We start from the raw sequence: 18769 nt of genomic DNA, 5'->3' as shown, positions 1-18769 counted from the left end.
GAGGCCTTCCCCCAATGAGTACATAAGAATAGCACTGCTGGATCAGTGCAGTGGTCCATGTAGTCCAGTATCCTGTCTCACACAGTGGCCAAGCAGTTCATATGGAGGGCCAACAGGTCTCATATGGAGGGCCAACAGGCTGAGGCCTTCCCCTAAGAAGAACCTACGAGGGGCCCTGCTGGATCAGACCAGTGGTCCATCTAGTCCAGCATCCCGTTTCACACAATGGCCAACCAATTTTTCTGGAGATCCATCAAGAGGGTATAGAAGCTGAGGCCTTCTCCTGATGTTGCCTCCTGGCTCTGGTATTCAGGGCTTTACTGCTTTGGAATGTGGAGTCACCGGTCACTTTAGTCACCATAGCTTGTAGCCACCGATAGACCTATCTTTCATGAACTTGTCTTATCCCCTTTTAAATCTGTCCATGCCTGTGGACATTACTACATCCTTTGGCAGCAACTTCCACATTTTAATCACTTGTCTAAACAAATATTTCATTTTATCCATCCTGGATCTACTATCCATCAGCTTCATGGGATGTCCTCAAGTTCCAGCATTTGGGGAGAAGGAGAAAAAGTACTGTTGGCCAGCTCTGTTCACCCTATGAATAATTTTATAATCATTTTATCATGCCTCCATGCAATTGCATGGTTTTCTGCAGAGTGCAACCATATGAATTGGGTTGCCAGTTCCAGGTTGGGAAATACCAGGAAATTTTGGGGGTGGCACTTGAGCAGGGCAGGGTTTGGAGAGAGGAGGGGCTTCAATGCACAGAGTCCAATTGCCAAAGCAGCCATTTTTCTCCAAGTGAACTGATTTCATAGAATCATAGCGTTGGAAGGGACCACCAGGGTAATCTAGTCCGACCCCCTGCACAATGCAGGAAATCCACAACTACCTCCCCTCACACCCCCAGTGACCCCCACTACATGCCCGGAAGATGGCCAAGATTCCCTCCCTCTCATCATCGGCTTAAGGTTATAGAATCAGCATTGCTGACAGATGGCCATCTAACCTCTTTTTAAAACCTCCAGGGAAGGACAGCTTACCACCTCCCGAGGAAGCCTGTTCCACTGAGGAACCGCTCTAACGGTTAGAAAATTCTTCCTAATGTCTAGATGGAAACTCTTTTGATTTAATTTCTGGGTCAACAGAAAACAACTTGGCACCCTCCTCTATATGACAGTCCTTCAAGTACTTGAAGATGGTTATCATATCCCCTCTCAGTCTTCTCCTCTTCAGGCTAAACATACCCAGCTCCTTCAACCTTTCCTCATGATTTGGTCTCCATACCCCTCACCATCTTTGTTGCCCTCCTCTGGACATGTTCCAGCTTGTCTACATCACTTAAATTGCTGTGCCCAAAACTGAACACAGTACTCTAGATGAGGTCTAACCAGAGCAGAGTAAAGCAATACCAGCACTTTGCATGATCTGGACACTATACTTCTGTTGATGCAGCCCAAGATCACATTTGCCTTTTTAGCTACCACATCACACTGCTGACTCATGTTCAGTGTTTGGTCTACTAAGACCCCAAGATCCTTTTCGCGCACACTACTGCTCAGACAAGTTTCCCACATCCTATGATTATGCCTTTGGTTTTTTTACCTAAATGTAAAACTTTAAATTTATCTGTGTTGAATTGCATTTTATTAGTTTTAGCCCAGTTCTCCAGCCTGTCAAGATCATCTTGTATCCTGGCTCTGTCTTCTACCCTATTTGCTACCCCTCCCAATTTAGTATCATCTGCAAATTTAATAAGCATCCCCTCTATTCCTTCATCCAAATCATTTATAAAGATGTTGAACAACACAGGGCCCAGCACAGATCCCTGAGGAACTCCACTAGTCACTTCTCTCCAAGTGGATGAGGAACCATTAACAAGCACTCTTTGGGTGTGATCTGTCAACCAGTTATAGATCCACCTAACAATAATAGGATCTAAACCACATTTTCCCAATTTGTCAACTAGAATACTATGTGGAACCTTATCAAAAGCCTTACTGAAATCAAGATAAACTATGTCTACAGCATTCCCCTGATCCAGCAAGGTAGTAACTTTCTCAAAAAAGGAGATAAGATTAGCCTGACATGACTTGTTCTTGAGATACCCGTGCTGGCTCTTAGTGATCAGATCCATCCTTTCTAAACGCTCAAGGACGGACTGTTTGATTATTTGTTTGAAAACTTTTCCCGGTATCTCTGTTGCCTGGAGATCAGTTGCAATAGTGGGAGATCTCCAGCCACCACCTGGAGGTTGGCAACCCTACATATGAAGGAAGTGGATGCCTGCTCACCCCCCCCATAATCTACCACGATTGATGGACTCACATTCTAGCTGTATCTGAAGAAGAGAGCTGCGACTCACAAAACCTCATACCCTGACAGAAATTTTGTTAGTCTTTAAGGTGCAACTGGGCTCTTACTCTTTGCTGCTGCTACAAACAAACTAACATGGCTACCTATTGTGGTCTATCAGCCACAACCAATTTGTGCTAGTCCATACATCTTCCTCAGAGACCTCTACATGTCCTTTGATTGCTTCTTTGCTGTGCCACTTGAGTTGATGAAAATGTGACTCTTTCAAAGCAAAACCATTATATTGTCTTTCAGTTGGTGCACATTAGTCATTAAGTTGTTGTTGAATGTTTTCCCCGTAGTAAATGTCTCCTGCTATTCAAGTCTGGTCTCAGCAAAACGATGTAGCATTTGGGGGAAAAGATAAAACCTAATAACCCAGCACTGGAGGTCAAAATAGAGAAGACCTCCACAGCCACCCTCACAACAAAATTCCATAAATAATAGATACAATAAAATCAAGTTCATTTAAAACCTCAATTAAAAACAGTAATTTCCATCCCCATAAAGCATTAATAATAAAGTCAGCATGTGGCATTCATTTTGAAGTAAAGGGGCACATTAAGGCCTGGGAACAATTAATGTATGATATAACAAGTTTCCCACCACCCTTCTGTATTTCTTTATTCCAGTATCTATTGCATTGATTATTTCCCACTGGCTGTGCACCGTAGATCACAAGTAGGTGTGTGCATATTGATAAACCCGAACTGAAAATAAACCTGCAATTAGCCATTTTGGTAATTTTCAAGCTTAGGTTTACCAAACGCCAAAACCTGGGGGTCTTCCCGAAGCCAAATAAGCTACCTGCCTTTGCTCAGAGGCATGGCTCTGTGCTTTCTCCCCCTTTTTTAATCTTTTTTTTTTTAACTGGTTTTGTCAGGTAGGGATTGTGTAATCAGAGCCAACATGGTCTGCTCAGTCTTCCAACCACACATACATCACCATTCAGTGGGTTGATATGGATCAAACATAAGGGTTTTTAAGAAAATGGGGCTCACCAAGTCCCGTCCAAAGGCATCTTTTTAGTTGGATACCCTCCAACTAAAAAGATGCCTTCTTCAACTCCTGCTACCACCAGGCTTCCGAAGGAGATTTCTTCATCCCTGTCGATGAGCAATCTCCTTCAGGCAGCCCCCATGGTCGAGATTTCAGCTGGCACTGATCTCACCCCCTTCCCCTGAAAATCTGCTCTGAAACTGAAGGTTGCCCTGAGTAGAGGCTTCATTTCCCTGAACCATGACCATCTATTGAAATCAGATTTTTGATTACCACAAGAAAGGACTGTTCACAGGATGTCATTTGCCACCAAAAGAAATGTTTAACATACTTTATTTCTCTTGCATTTAAACCTTTTTCCTCAATTTGGAAGCTAATTTGCATGGGCATCATGCTATGCACACCAGATACGAATGGAGCCCCCAGATTTTGAGGTTCCAGGCTAGCAATCGGCTCTTTCTGCCAGTCCTCAGCAACACTGACCTTCTGAATCTGAAAACCAATGGACAGCTCGGCTCGCAAATGCCTGGAGGATAGGGGCGACCACTTTGCAGGCCCATAAAATTGGACCCCCTGATCCTAAGTTAACCAAACATTGGTGACCATCTAAGGAAAGTCCCTTGCAGTCACACTGCAAATTTGGGCTCTACCTCCAAAAAATGCACCCGAGCTTAAAAAGAATCCCCTTAGACTATAATGGATCTGAATTTTTCGGTAAACTGGGTAATAAGCCGAATGCCGATATTTACCCGCATGGGTATTCAGCTTAATCTGGGTTTACCAAAAAAAATAAAAAATCAGGCACAATAAACCCAAACTAGAAAAAAAATTGCACATCCCCATATGTTAGTCCAAATAGCACATGATGTTCCACAGGTTGACACGCAGCAGCAGGTGAGGAGCTGTGGCTCAATGGAAGAGCCTCTGCTTTGCATACAGAAGGTCCCAGGTTCATTCGTCAATGCCTTTCTCACTATTTCTGATCTCCTGTAAGAGACAATCCGCCTGCATTCCTTATCCTTTTCTGGTATGCATCCGCTTTCGCCGGGATTTTGTTCTACTTTGTCTCCAATGTGCTGAACATGTTTTACTTAAAGTTAAGCATAATAGTATCCACAGAATGTAGTTAAGAGAACAATGTATAGATAAGCAAGCTCTGGGATGCCGAAGAGCGACATACTTGAATGGTGAGAAAATACATGACCCTGATTGCTTGCTGTAACCTGCTGTAATTTGACGACACTCGACTGTATGAATCCCATTGGTTCTATAGAAATGTACTTGTTGATGTAAAATTGTCTATACGTTTTGGTTCAAACACAGAATGGTGTAAGTATCTTGGACTTGCTAGAGAACATGCACATGCCTTGATCATGTTGAATAATACATAATAAAAAGCTTGGTTCTACTCTTTAGACTGCTTGGTTATTTGGACCCCTTCAGCTGAACCCTACATCGAGTTTCCCCATCAGTTTACACTACAGCCTTTAATCTACTTCATTTTTCTTAGTGGTAGCCCCATGATCCCCAGCACTGACTTTTTGGGTAGTCAGAGTAGAGCTCTCCTCCCTCTATCTTCAGTCAAAAAAACCTGGTTCGATCCAGCCCATTGTCTTCCGATGGCTTCCCATTAGTCTTTAAGGTTGTTGTTGCTTTCAGTGCTTTCTCCATATTATCTGGTTCCTACTATTCAGGTCTGGCCTCAGAAAAATAATATAGCATTTGGGGGGAAAGATACAGCCTAGCAACCCAGCACTGGAGGCCAAAATAGAGAAGATCTCCACAGCTACCATGTATTTTCCCTTGGTGCTCAAATAGGTTGGAACAAAGGACAACCAAACACTGCAAAAGACCAACATGCTGAAAGTAATGAATTTGGCTTCATTAAAAGTGTCAGGTAACTTCCTGGCTAGGAAAGCCAGACTGAAACTGACAATGGCCAGGAAGCCCAGGAAGCCCAAGACACAATAAAACATGGTGACTGACCCTTCATTGCATTGCAGGACAATTGTTTCAGTCATTGAGTGAATGTCAAAATCTGGAAATGGAGGACATGTTGCCAGCCACACAGTGCATATAACAGCTTGTATAAGAGAGCTGAAAAGAACAATGAAGATGGCCAGTTGATTCCCCATCCATGTTCTCATTCTGGACCCTGGCTTGGTGGTCATGAAAACCAGAACCACAATGATAGTTTTGGCCAACACGCAAGAAACTGCCACTGAGAAGATGATGCCAAAAGTCATTTGTCGAAGGAGACAGGTCACCTTCCCAGGGTGGCCGATGAATAGCAAAGCACAGAGGAAGGAAAGCAGGAGGGAGATGAGGAGAGTGTAGGTCAGATTCCGGTTGTTGGCTTTGACTATGGGAGTGTCCCGGTGCTTAATGAAGATGCTAAGCACCCAAACTGTGATGAATGAAAAGGCAAGGGCAAAGATGCCCAAACTAATCCCCAAAGGTTCTTCATAAGACAAGTAGCTGATATCTTTTGGAAGGCAGTGATTCTGCTCGTTGTTTGGATAATGATCTTCTGCACATGGAAAACAGTAATCCATATCTGAAAAAATAGACCGCCATCTTTAACTCTTTGGTTCATATCAGCTTGTAAGGAATAATTTTGCCACATCATCAATGAGATATGCTAGGACAACAAAGAAATCCTTGACAATTTCTCTTGCACTTATATTTGCTAAGAGCTAAGAGAGCCCTAATGACCAAACTAAGGTAATACCTAAAGGTATATTCAGTCCTTTGATTTGATAAGCTGGTAGTTATGCAGTATCCATCTTGTTTGAATATGCTGTGATACAAATTTGAACCAGTCAAGTACGATTACATTCACAACAGCAAATATAAATTAGGGATTACATGCTCAGAGATTGCAAAGAATCTTGGTGAAGGGAACTATTTGAGATCCCTCCCAACAACAAAACTGAGAACTCTAGGCTTGTCTAACATCCCCTTCCCCCATTGTCCCATTCAACTGACTCCAAAGTGGTCTCAGCATTCTGTGCCTCATGGAACGCATTCATTCTCCTCATACTAGTTTGTGGTTATGGGATCCTTACTCATTTCCTCTTCTAGTATATGCACAACATCATATTTTTTCTGTACACATGTGAAGATATCCATGTTACTGTATTTTCTATGCGGTGGACATGTTTTGCTGCTTTCATTAACTTAACTTGATCCAGCCATCTAAGTAACAGGCTGGAGTCTTTTGGGGGAGGGGGTTTACATCTTATCCTCCCCAAATCTTCCCCTCTAAAAAAATGACTAAGTTCTCAAGCAGGTATAGATCTCCTTCTGACTACTTTTTTATCGGAGCTACTCTCAATATTCCAATCCTTCATATTCAGTTTTCATCCGTTTATTTGTTGCTTAAGTTACAAAGCCATACTTTTTGACAGACTTGGTGAGTCTCCTGAGTAGAAAGATGCCTCTATGTTGTCTGTGGGTTACTCAGTTGGGTGGCTTTCCTCATCCACACAGGGCCACCCAGTTTACCATTAAATATAGTAATAAGAATTGGATCGGGGATGTTTCATTGTAAAAGTTCCCCAAACCCAGCTGACAGGGTTTCCTTTGGTGCATGGCAAAAATGAAAAGAAGGATTTCTTCCCAAATCCCTGGCTAGTATTCCAAGTATCCTAAATTGACTACCACCTCATAAATGATTCCTCAAACAATAGCAAAATGAGTTTTTTTACCCATTGATATTCAATGTTCTGGATCACAGAAAGTAGTTTTGAGAAATGCGTTACCCCATGGGCCTTACCCTTCTTATTTGAAATTTTCCCTTCTGGGCATGGAAGGCAATCATAGCAGCAAAATGGCTTCCCTTCCTTCTTTCTCCTACTATAACCGGAATGACAGTTGTCATTGCACCGGGAAAGTGGGCAGGTCTGTTCTCAAATGAAAAAAAGACAGGTTAAGTCAGGAGTGTCAAACTCAATTGCTACAAGGTCCGGATATGACATAAATTTCATTTGGTCTGGCTGGGCCATGCCTCGCCAGCCAGATTAAAAGTGTGTGTGGCTTGGTGGACATGTCCTAAATTACAAATGTTCTGGAAAAAGATCCAACGAGAATTACAGACAATAACAAAAACGAAGATAACACTAGACCCTAAATACTATCTGCTTAGTATGGTCCCATCAAATCTGCCTTCGAGATTTCATGATGTTTTAAGTATGCTACAACGGCAGCCAGAGTGGTTCTGGCAAGAACCTGGAAGCAAACACAAATACCCGAAATCGAAGACTGGAAAGAAAAACTGCTAGACTACGCCAGTATGGCCAAAATGACTTTTATACTGAACCCTAATCATAATGAACTTACAGAACAATTTGACGAAAAGTGGGAATCATTCTACACTTATATGATCTCTAGCTAATCAAATGATTGACACATACTGAATAGTACTAGAATGAGTAATAGGCAATGTTTTATTTAATATGTTTCAACTATTCATTAAGTAATTTCTGGTCTTCAAACGGTGCAATATACTTTCAATGTGTAACAGGTAGATAGTCTGAATGATTTTTATATTTTTACAATTACATTTTTAGATATACTATATTGTATTTGATCAATACTCAGGCTTGTTATATGATATTGTACTCGACTAAGCTTATTTTTCTATTGAATCTGCTATATTGTTTTTGTGTATCAAACGATTTTTACCCTTCCCTTTTTTTTCCCTTTTGTATCCCCTAATTATAAAAATAAACCTTAAAAAAAAGTGTGTGGGTGGGTGGATGCCTTGGTTGGTTCATGGGCCAGATAAGAGCTCACAAGGGGCTGGATCCAGCCCGTGGGCCTTATGTTTGATACCACTGGGTTGGGAGATGATGGAATATTGGTGAGAGCCTGATGAGTAAAGCCATTAGTTCAGTTAGAGGGACAGTTAGAAGGAGCAGGAAGCATATGCCCACGAGTGGCAGATCAACAGTCTGATGCTGACTGGAAGAAAGACAACCTGTAATGAAAAATCCTGAATCCCTGAATGGAGTTATGGTTCAAAAGTTCAAATATGGAGAAACTTTGTAATCATCTACTTGAATCACTCTAATTTTTGTTAAGGCTTAAATAAAAGTCAAGTCCTTGTTCGTTTAATCCTGTGGACTGGATGGGTACAGTCCCTGGGATAGAAATTCAGTGTTTAAGTCCCAGCCCCAATAGCTCTGTGAAGTGTCTGAGTAAGGGGTGATTTGTAAGGGGACTGGGCTGCCTTGTCTGGTACTGTCTCTAGGATTGAGAGAGGGGACATGGTGTGGGAAAGGATAAGGGCAGTCTGTATATTAAAAAAGGAGAGAAGACTGGTGGCAGATGGCCTGAACTACCTGTATCCCTCAATCGGCGTTCAAGGGCTTTTGTTTAAAGTGTAGTACAAAATGGGTCACAACAATCTCAGAAATATTATACTGGAGTTTAGTGTGGCAGCAGGCAAGCAATGTGTAGCTGCTCAAAAAGTCAAATAGCTTGAGTTGTACGTATATTGGGGATGTGATAAAACTTTCACCACTGCTAAAATGCAGCTTGCATACAATAAGGTTCTCAGGCAAGTATGTGCATTGTGTCAAAGCTTCATCTATTGCAAAATATTCAAGTACAGTTTCCACAAAATTTCTGTTGTTTGATGGAATGGCCAGCACTAATTATTCTTTGTCATGTTATGTTTCACAATGTAGTTGTGTTTTCCCTGTTCTAGGGGCTTCTCAGTTATTAAACGAATCTATAAGGTATTGTGAGGATTCTCAGAAAAATCTGAATGATTGACATGTACAACATTTATTTACTCAGAAAAAAATGCTACAATTTTTTTTTCTAAATACGAGTGCATAGAATGATATAGCTTTAGAATCTCACTCTGGAAGGAATATGTGTCAGATAAAAATCTGAAACTTGAAATCATGGCCCTTGCCTAGTTCACAGAACACAGAGGTATTATAGCATCTGTTCTCAGACCCATTGGTTGTACACTGGAGAAATGGGTACGTGGACTACACTAAAGTGAATGCATTTTACCTGGTTGAACATGCTTGGCCACACAATGGCATCCTCACGAATGGTGAACAGCTTTTCTGAGTGAATGTTTGGGTCGATCCTTCCAACTTTGACTCTAACGAAGGACTGATTTGGGAATGTCACCCAGTTCAGAACATCAAATCCGCTGATTAATTCCCTATTTTGGTCAAATGCAACTCGTTCCTTGGCACTGTTGTTAAAGGAGACAGCTCTCAGAAATTTATGAACCTAATTTCAAAAGAAAACAAAATTTAGAAAGAGACAAATATGCATTTGTTGTATTTAAACCCAAAATGTTTTGATATTTGATTCCTATTTTAGTAAAAGACCCATGAAAACCTGTATGTTAGCTTGGAAAATGCACTTTTATACTGAAAGCAAGAAGCAGAGTCATGTGATTTCAGAGAAGACTTGCATGGTGAGCTACAAAGAAACTCCAGTTTGGGAAGAAAGCATTCTATCCAGCCTACAGCAGATTGTTGCAGCACAATTATGGTGAGCTCTTCTCAGACTACATTACCTGCCACAACTGTTGATTTACAAGCTGCCTTCTTCCTCCATCAGCCATCATTCTGTGTCTGAACTGGGATGTGTGCATGTCATGCAAGGCATGTGCCACAGCATAGGCAGCATTGTAGATGCTGTAGCTATGGCTAGTCATCCTCATTTCAAAGAGAGATGCAGGAAGAGTCTCCAACTTCTCCTCTCCAGTGCAGATTTCCCCATCCTTGATTTCTGTGGTGGAGCTGAGGAATGTACAGTGAAATACCTTTTGCCAAAAGGCCTTAATGAAACTATCTTTTATCTCCAAATTAGGATTTTTCATCTGAAGGAATCTGTAGAACCCAAATACCTCCTCTGAGTGTATTGCAAAGGATAAGGCCCCATGAATGATGACGTCTATGTCCCATTTTCTTTGGAAGGGAAGTGATGTGAAATCCATTTGGGCTGTCATAATCCAAACTTTGCCTTTTGATTGAATAGGTGCATCCTCACATTCTGCAATCTGGTGCAGTGTCCTCAAGCTCATGATTGTCTGAATTTCACCATGAACGACCAATGCAGTGGCAGAGCTTCCCATAGCCATCTTGTAGAACCCTAGCTCCTTTGCCAAAAATTCAGTGATTCCATCAGAAAAACTTATTCCTTGTAATGTCTGTATGAAATCAAAGCAGACACCAGTTTGAAAGAAAGAGGGAAGGATGCTCTGTATGAATTGTTCTACACTTTCAACAGCCAGATAAAACAACCCAATCCACACCCATCTGAAGTAAAGAAGTAAGTGGAGAATCCCATTGTATTGAAGGGCCACACTTGGGACCATCCAGTAGGAGAAAGGAGACTGGTTTTTCTCAGTCACAACTGAAGCAGATCCATACGTCAGCTAAGAGGAACATAAAACATTTTCACTTTGTCCATATGTTTCTGTCGACAGACAGACAGACAGACAGACAGACAGACAGACAGACAGACAGACAGACAGACAGACAGACAGACAGACAGACAGACAGATAGATAGATAGATAGATAGATAGATAGATAGATAGATAGATAGATAGATAGATAGATAGATATTTGATTCTGATTGGATAAGGAATGTATCAGGACATCGAAACAACATCAGTGAAAAATTAGCACCAAAGAAAACATGCAAAATCAAAGAGAAGTGAAGCTGTTCTGTTTACTTCCCATGCTCTAGGAATACATCTTACCTGTGGAATCTTGTAGATGTTCAACACATTTGCCATGTGGACATCAACATCAGAAGTAGGGCCTCCTATAACAGCTGCCAGATTTCCCATTGCATCACACTTGTAGTTAGGGATGAACTGGTCCTTTGTAGATAGAAGATCGACTGATGCTTGATAGATCCTGCTTGGACTGAAATAGCTATTATAGATATGGAAGCCCAGGGTGATGTTGGGCAAGATTTGTGGATTGTCATTGATCTCCTTCACAGCAAATGCCAAGGTCAAGATGTGCTGGTAGTTGTGAGTCATTAATCTGCAATGAAAATGTATATATGGCACCACAACATCCCGCATCCAAACATAATGTTAACTACATTTCAGTTTGATTTATCTTTTCATACATATATTGCACTATAGGGGAAGTGTTGGTTCCCATCCACAGAACAAACATTGGCACACAAATATGTAATTTTGACTTCTCTCAGCGTAAGCCCTGAACTATTAGACAGCACATGCACTCATGTTTATTTAAATCAAGTTAAAATCTAAACCCTATCTTGCTTAATAGAATGGATTTGGAACTTTCCCTTTCTCTCTATTTGAAAGATGAATAACTATGAAGATGAATAACTATAAAGATGAAAGATGAATGACTATTATATGGAAAGGTGAATCATTTCATTCATTCATGGCAGCGTCGCCATTGGTAGGGTATTTCTCTATATCAGGGGTGGGAAACCTTTTTTCCGCCAAGGGCCATTTGGATATTTATAACATCATTAGCCGACCAAGCCCCAAGCAGGCAGCTGCCCCAGATGACCCCCCCGTAGTGGCAAGCAGGCAGGCATCCAACCAGTGGTGCACTCACCCACCTGGTGGTTCAGGATGGTCTGTTGCACCAGCCAGGCGTAGCTGTCCAGCCACACGCCGGAGTTGCTCCTGCTCCGCATGGTCCTGGCTGGATTCTACAGCTGGCTCCTGCTACCTCCACCTGCAGGGATGTAATGAGGACACACTGGCTAAGAACTCACTCCCCCCCCCCCCACATTCTGGGCCTGCCTCCTTTAACCCTCCATTGTCGCCACTTCCATCCCCAGCCCTCTTGTAGTACAGAGGGAATGTGTTTGTCCATGGCCCGGGTAGGAAAGGGTTAACACAGTTTCTTGGGTGGTCCTAGCAGTTCCATAGCTAATGACTCTTCTTCAAGGGGGGGAAAAGGTTCCTTTTCTCAGCAAAACAAACTCACATCTGCCTTGAATACAGGCTATTCCTGTCCAAGAGAGAGGGTGGATCACCAGTCTTAGATCCTGTCTTAGATCACCAGTCTTAGACCTGCCAGGACTCACAAAGGGCCAGACCAAATGATTTTGTGGGCCTTAAATGGCCCCCACAAATGTTCCCCACCCCTGCTCTATGTCAAGAAAACACTGCATGTTGCAAGGTGTCAGGTCCAACTGGAGTCCTTGAGTTAGCAGGCTGCAGGCATGGGGAGTTATCTCCTGACTTTGGCTGGTCCTCTATTCTGGCAGGCTGTAGGCCCTGTGGTTGTTCCTGTGGGACTTCTGCCTGTGGATGTCCCTCTGTTCTGGCTTCTATTTCCCCTTCGTCAGAGAAGGTCTCTGCAGGCTGACTCATGACACTGTCCAAGAAGAAGCTTTTGAAGAAGAACCTACAGATTTAGAAAGTGAAGTGAAAGCTGCACTGAGAGCAATCGGGAGAGAAAAAAGCACCAGGAGCAGATGGGATATCAATAGAGGTATTCCAAGCCACAAAAACGGAGTCCATCAAAATCTTGACAAGAATATGCCAACAGATATGGAAAACAAAACAATGGCCACAGACTGGAAACAATCCATTTACATTCCAATTTCTAAGAAAGGAGACAGCAACCAATTCCTAAGAAAGGAGAAAGATTGCAGCAACTATCGGACCATCGCATTAATTTCTCACGCAAGTAAAGTGATGCTCAAAAACAGCAAAGGCTGTTACCATATATGGAATGAGAAATGCCTGATGTTCAAGCTGGTTTCAGAAAAGGAAGAGGCACTAGAGATCATATTGCGAATATACGTTGGATACTGGAGCATACGAGAGAATTTCAGAAGAAAATCAGCTTGTGTTTCATAGATTACAGCAAAGCTTTTGACTGTGTAGATTACGAAAAGCTATGGCTGGTTTTAAAGGAAATGGGGGTGTCTCTACATCTGATCGTTTTGATGTGCAACCTGTACTCTAGACAAGAGGCTACAGTTAGAACAGAATATGGAGACACAGAATGGTTTCCAATTGGCAAAGGTGTTAGACAAGGATGTATTTTATCTCCCTATCTCTTCAATCTATATGCAGAACATATAATTAGGAAAGCTGGATTAGATTTAGATGAAGATGGAGTGAAAATTGGAGGGAGGAACATTAACAATTTGAGATATGCCGGTGATACTACATTAATGGCAGAAAATAGCAAAGATTTGAAATGACTACGGCTGAAAGTTAAAAGAGAAAGTGCCAAAACAGGACTACAGCTGGACATCAAGAAGACAAAAGTAATGACTACAGGAGAATTACACAACTTTAAGGTTGACAATGAGGAAACTGAAATTGTTGAAGATTTTCTATTCCTCATATGGGGAAAAGAAAGGCATAGGATAGCTTATAATAATTTAATTGAATTAAAATAAACTGGAGGATTGGTTCTTCCAGATTTAAGAACATATTATGAAGCAGCTCGTTTTGGTTGGTTAAGGAATTGGATATTATTGGAGAATCCTAGATTATTAGAATTGGAAGGATTTAATATAAGATTTGGTTGGCATGCATACTTGTGGTATGACAAAGATAAAATAAATAAAGATTTTAATTCTCATGTTATTAGGAATAGTTTATTACAAATTTGGAAAAGATACAAAAGATGTTGGGAAGTTAAAACACCAGGATGAATTAATCCTATAGAAGCATATATGAAAAGGGGAATGCAGCTTAATTTAGATATAGGTAACTATAGGGATGTTATTGAGGATTGCGGGGATACTTGGATTCTTAAAACAAGAGAAGAACAAGATTGGAGATTGGTTTATGTATTATAAGTTAAAGGATATATTTAATAAAGATAAATTATTAGGGTTTAATAGAAATAAATCTAAATTGGAAGTAATATTAAATTTGGGTAATAAAGGTCAAATAACAAGGATGTATAAATTTATAATAGAAACAAATTTAGAGTAAGAGGATTAAACCAGTCATGATAAAATGGATGAGAGACTTGGGATATAATATTAATCTTGAGGTTTGGGAAAGATTATGGAAAACAGAATTTAAATTTACAATTACTAATGAAATAAGAGAGAATATGTACAAGATGTTTTATAGATGGTATATCACACCAGTGATGGTAAGTAAATTTAAGATGGGAAATTCTGATTTATGATGGAAATGTGGAACTGAAAAAGGAACCTTTATGCATGCTTGGTGGGTTTGTAAAAAAATTAAAAAATTCTGGAGAAAAGTAGTGAGGGAGACAAACAATTTGATTAGTAGCAAAGTAAATATGGACCCAGCTTTTTGTTTATTAGGAATTCCTAGAGAAAATATGAATAAGAATGATAGAGTCATATGCCAATATAGTTTTGCTGCAGCTAGGATGGTTATTGCTAAATCTTGGAAGCTGGTAAATAGACCTCTAATTAAGGACTGGAGGGGAAAACTATGGTTATATATGCGGATGGCTAAATTAACAGACTCCCTACAGGGGAAAGATATGGAAGATTTTAAAAATATTTTAAAATTTAAAAAATATGCATTCGCATATTGGGATAAACTGGCAAAAATGAATTTTATGTGTATAGTGAACAAGTTGTAGATTCAGTTTTGTAATTTTAATTAATGATAAAACGATTTATTAACAAACTGTTTAGACACTTCTCTGGAAGTTCAACACAGTGGTGGGAGGGTTTAAGGGTACATTGGTGGAGGGAGGTGGGAATATAATGGATAAGATAATTGTAATAAGAATGTATTAACTGTATGTTTGGTTAGTTTTTGTGAATTTCTTTATAGATATATTATTCTTATTATGTAGCTATCTATATTGTTATATTTTTCTTTCTTTTTTTATTTCCTCTGATGTTTGTATTTTGTATTTTGTTTTTGTTTTTCTGTTTGAAAATTTATTAAAAATCTTTAATAATAAAAAAAAAAGACTTTCTATTCCTTGGCTCCATCATCAACCAAAAGGGAGACTGCATGGGTTTCTCAAAAACAGGTCATGCCAAACTAATCTCATATCTTTTTTTGATAGAGTGACAAGTATGGTAGATGAAGGGAATGCTGTAGATGTAGTGTACCTTGATTTCAGTAAAGCCTTTGATAAAGTCCCCCATGATCTTCTTGAAACAAAGCTAGTAAAATGTGGGCTGGACACTGCTACTGTTAAGTGGATTGGTAACTGGTTGACCAACTGAACACAAAGGGTGCTCATTAATGGCACAACTTCACCCTGGAGAGGAGTGACTAGTGGGATACCACAGGGTCTGTCCTGGGCCGGTACTATTTAATATTTTTATTAATGATTTAGATGATGGAATAGAGAGCATGCTAATCAATTTTGCAGATGACACCAAGTTAGGAGGGGTAGTTAATACCCCGGAAGATAGGGTCAGAGTTCAGAATGACCTTGATAGACTGGAGAGCTGGGCCATAAGTAATAAAATGGATATCAATAGGGAGAAGTGTAAGGTACTTCACCCAGGCAGAAACAACATAAGGCACAGGTACAGGATGGGAGATAGTTGGCTTGACAACAGTAATGTGAAAGAGATCTGGGAGTCTTAGTGGACCACAAACTGAACATGAGTCAACAGTGTGATATGGCCGCTAAGAAGGCCAATGCAATTCTGGGCTGCATCAATGGGAGTATTGTGTCTAGATCAAGGGAAGTAATACTACCACTGTATTCTGCATTGGTCAGACCTCACTTGGAATACTGTGTCCAGTTTTGGGCTCCACAATTTAAGAAGGATGTTGACAAGTTGGAGCATATCCAGAGGAGGGCGACCAGAATGGTCAAAGGTCTGGAATCCATGCCCTATGAGGAGAGACTTAGGTAGTTGGGTTTGTTTAGTTTGGAGAAGAGAAGGTTGAGGGGAGACATGATAGCCATGTTTAAATATTTGAAGGGATGTCATGTTGATGAGGGAACTAGCTTGTTCTCTGTTGCTCCAGAGACTAGGACACGGAGTAGTGGATTTAAACTAATAGAAAAGCGATTCCACCTAAACATTAGGAAGAACTTTCTAATGGTGAGGGCTGTTCGATGGTGGAATGCACTGCCTTGGAGGGTGGTGAAGTCCCCATCTTTGGAGGTCTTTAAGCAGAGGCTGGATGGCCATCTGTCGGGAGTGCTTTGATTGTGGGATCCTGCATTGCGGGGCGAGGGTTGGGGTCACTGGGGATGTGGGGGGAGGTAGTTGTTAATTTCCTGCATTGTGCAGGGGGGTGGACTAGATGACCCTGGTGGTCCCTTCCAACTCTATGATTCTATGATTCTATAATTCTATGATTCTAAGAAATCAGAAGGAGATTGAGACTGGAAAGGGCAGCCATAAAGGAGCTAGAAAAGATTCTGAAGTGTAAGGACGTGTCACTGGCTACCAAGATTAAGTTAATTCATGCCATTATATTCCCTATTACTATGTATGGGTGTGAAAGCTGGACAATGAAGAAAGCTGGCAGGAAGAAAGTAGACTCCTTTGAAATGTGGTGTTGGAGGAATGTGTTACAGATACCATGGACTGCCAAAAAAACAAATCAGTGGGTTATAGATCAAATCAAGCCTGAACTGACCCTAGAAGCTAAAATGACTAAACTGAGGCTATCGTATTTTGGTCACATTATGAGAAGACAAGAGTCACTAGAAAAGACAGTCATGCTAGGAAAAGTTGAGGGCAGCAGGAAAAGAGGAAGACCCAATAAGAGATGGATTGACTCAATAAAGGAAGCAACAGCCCTCAATTTCCAAGACCTGAGCAAAAGATAGAACATTTTGGAGGACATTGATTCATAGGTTCACCATGAGTCGGAAGTGACTTGACGGCACTTAACACACACACACACACACAGCCCAAGATTACTTGCTTTTTTCAGAATTTTTCATAAGTGTTATGAAACTCGCAAGAAGTGATTTCCTTTGTGTGAGGGGCACCTCTGGATAACAGAGCAGGCTTGCTTAAATATGCAGTGGGTGGGTGGTTGGCAGTTCATCTGCCATTTTCCCATACTCTAATCAGGCTTGGGATGGAAACAGGGAAAGAGCTGCTATAGGCAAATATTATTGAAAGAGCTCAATGCTGAGGTTAAAACCCAAAGTTCTTACATGATATCATCGAAGAGTTCCTGAGAGGGGTGTCTTCCAAATGTCATGCGGTCAGAAAAGATATAAATCTGAGAAATAATGCCAGAGATGATGAGATCCCCTGACTGAAAGGACTGGTGAAATATAGGAACAGGATCACCCACTGAACACCTGGCAGCAGGAACCTTGCAGGCCATTTGAGGTAGAAATACCACTGCTGCTATCACAGCAGATGATACCATCATTCTTTCTGGATGCCAATTCAATTGTTCCCACAATTTCCTATCAAAGTTCCAAGTAGCAGAGCATTAATGGTACAGACAATCTCTTGGCTCACAGCACAGTGGAAAGCATCAGTAATTTGACTCACAGTCTCATCTGAATGGCACAGGGAACCTAATATTATCTGTCAGGTTTGGCTTGTAGCTTTGCTAGTGTCCACCGGAAATCCCTGTAGACTCTAAGAAAAAAAACAACAGAAGTAATGTTGGTGAATTTAATAATTACAAGATAATAATTACTCAGCGTCATACATCCTCAACAAGATGGCATAAGAAAATATTCTATCACATCACAGCAGGAGTTTTCTTCTCCTCAGCCAGAAACATGTTGATACTGTTTTACTGACCCACAGTTAGAGAAGGACACCCAAAATATTCAGCCTACTCATAGGGGCCAACAGTATAATTTCTCCCTTGAGTATTAAGAATAAAAAACAAAACAGATTACTTGAAGGAAGCATAGATTCAAAGATTTTCAAGGTCACGTTTGGAGGTTGAAAGTCATCATTTCATTAAACTTGTATACAGGTTTGGCTCTCACTATTTTTTTAACTCATTCTCAGCCTGTCCTCCCCCTTACTCCAACCCCTTCTCAAATACTTCAATCCAACCACAAACAGGACTGAGGAGTGCACCTTCGATCACAGGTATTAACATGGCAATGAAGAGGAATACATTAAAACATATAGGTCATCACTAGGGCTGCCAAGCTCCAGGAAATGGGATCACCTGCTATTACAACTGATCTCCAGCCAATAGAGATCAGTTCACCTGGAGAAAATAGCCGCATTGGCAATTGGACTCTATGGCATTGAAGCCCCTCCCCATACCACACCCTCTTCTATCAGCTGGAGATCAGTTGTCATAGCAGGAGACATCCAGCTAGTACCTGGAGCTTGGCAACCCTATCTGAACTCCTTTAAGGAAAATGAAGGTCAAGATGTGGTGGAGGTTCTGTCTGAACCCTACAGTGAGAGTTACATTCAATGTCCAAAGGCCCCTGATTCAGAATATAACATCTACTTGGAGTTGCTTGAATGCAACCGGGGCCACCTTCTGCA

General features: G+C 41.0%; 1 protein-coding gene across 1 annotated transcript; it reads right to left on the bottom strand.

The window, feature by feature from the left end:
• Positions 1 to 5015: 5015 nt before the first annotated feature.
• On the bottom strand, positions 5016 to 17597 carry LOC130490087 (vomeronasal type-2 receptor 26-like). Its single transcript, XM_056863885.1, has 6 exons — positions 17449 to 17597; positions 11103 to 11280; positions 9911 to 10774; positions 9391 to 9618; positions 7139 to 7265; positions 5016 to 5917 (listed from the first exon to the last, which is right to left on the bottom strand). Exons 1-6 carry the CDS (start codon positions 17493 to 17495, stop codon positions 5016 to 5018), a joined length of 2346 nt encoding a protein of 781 aa, XP_056719863.1. The 5' UTR covers positions 17496 to 17597.
• Positions 17598 to 18769: the final 1172 nt, after the last annotated feature.

Source organism: Euleptes europaea, chromosome 18 (assembly GCF_029931775.1).
Source record: "Euleptes europaea isolate rEulEur1 chromosome 18, rEulEur1.hap1, whole genome shotgun sequence".
Taxonomy (NCBI): domain Eukaryota; kingdom Metazoa; phylum Chordata; class Lepidosauria; order Squamata; family Sphaerodactylidae; genus Euleptes; species Euleptes europaea.
Note: the sequence above shows the minus strand (reverse complement) of the source record. Positions and strands in the feature narration are given on the sequence as shown.

Bases quoted from the DNA above. Each gene is read 5' to 3' on its own strand.
- LOC130490087 (XM_056863885.1), bottom strand. From the start codon at position 17,495: ATGACATTTGGAAGACACCCCTCTCAGGAACTCTTCGATGATATCAT. The intron at 7,266-9,390 runs GTAAAATGCATT...ATTTGAGAACAG, and splicing joins GGCCAAGCATGTTCAACCAG to ACCTGCCCACTTTCCCGGTG. The intron at 5,918-7,138 runs GTAAGGCCCATG...CTATTTTTTCAG, and splicing joins GAAAATTTCAAATAAGAAGG to ATATGGATTACTGTTTTCCA.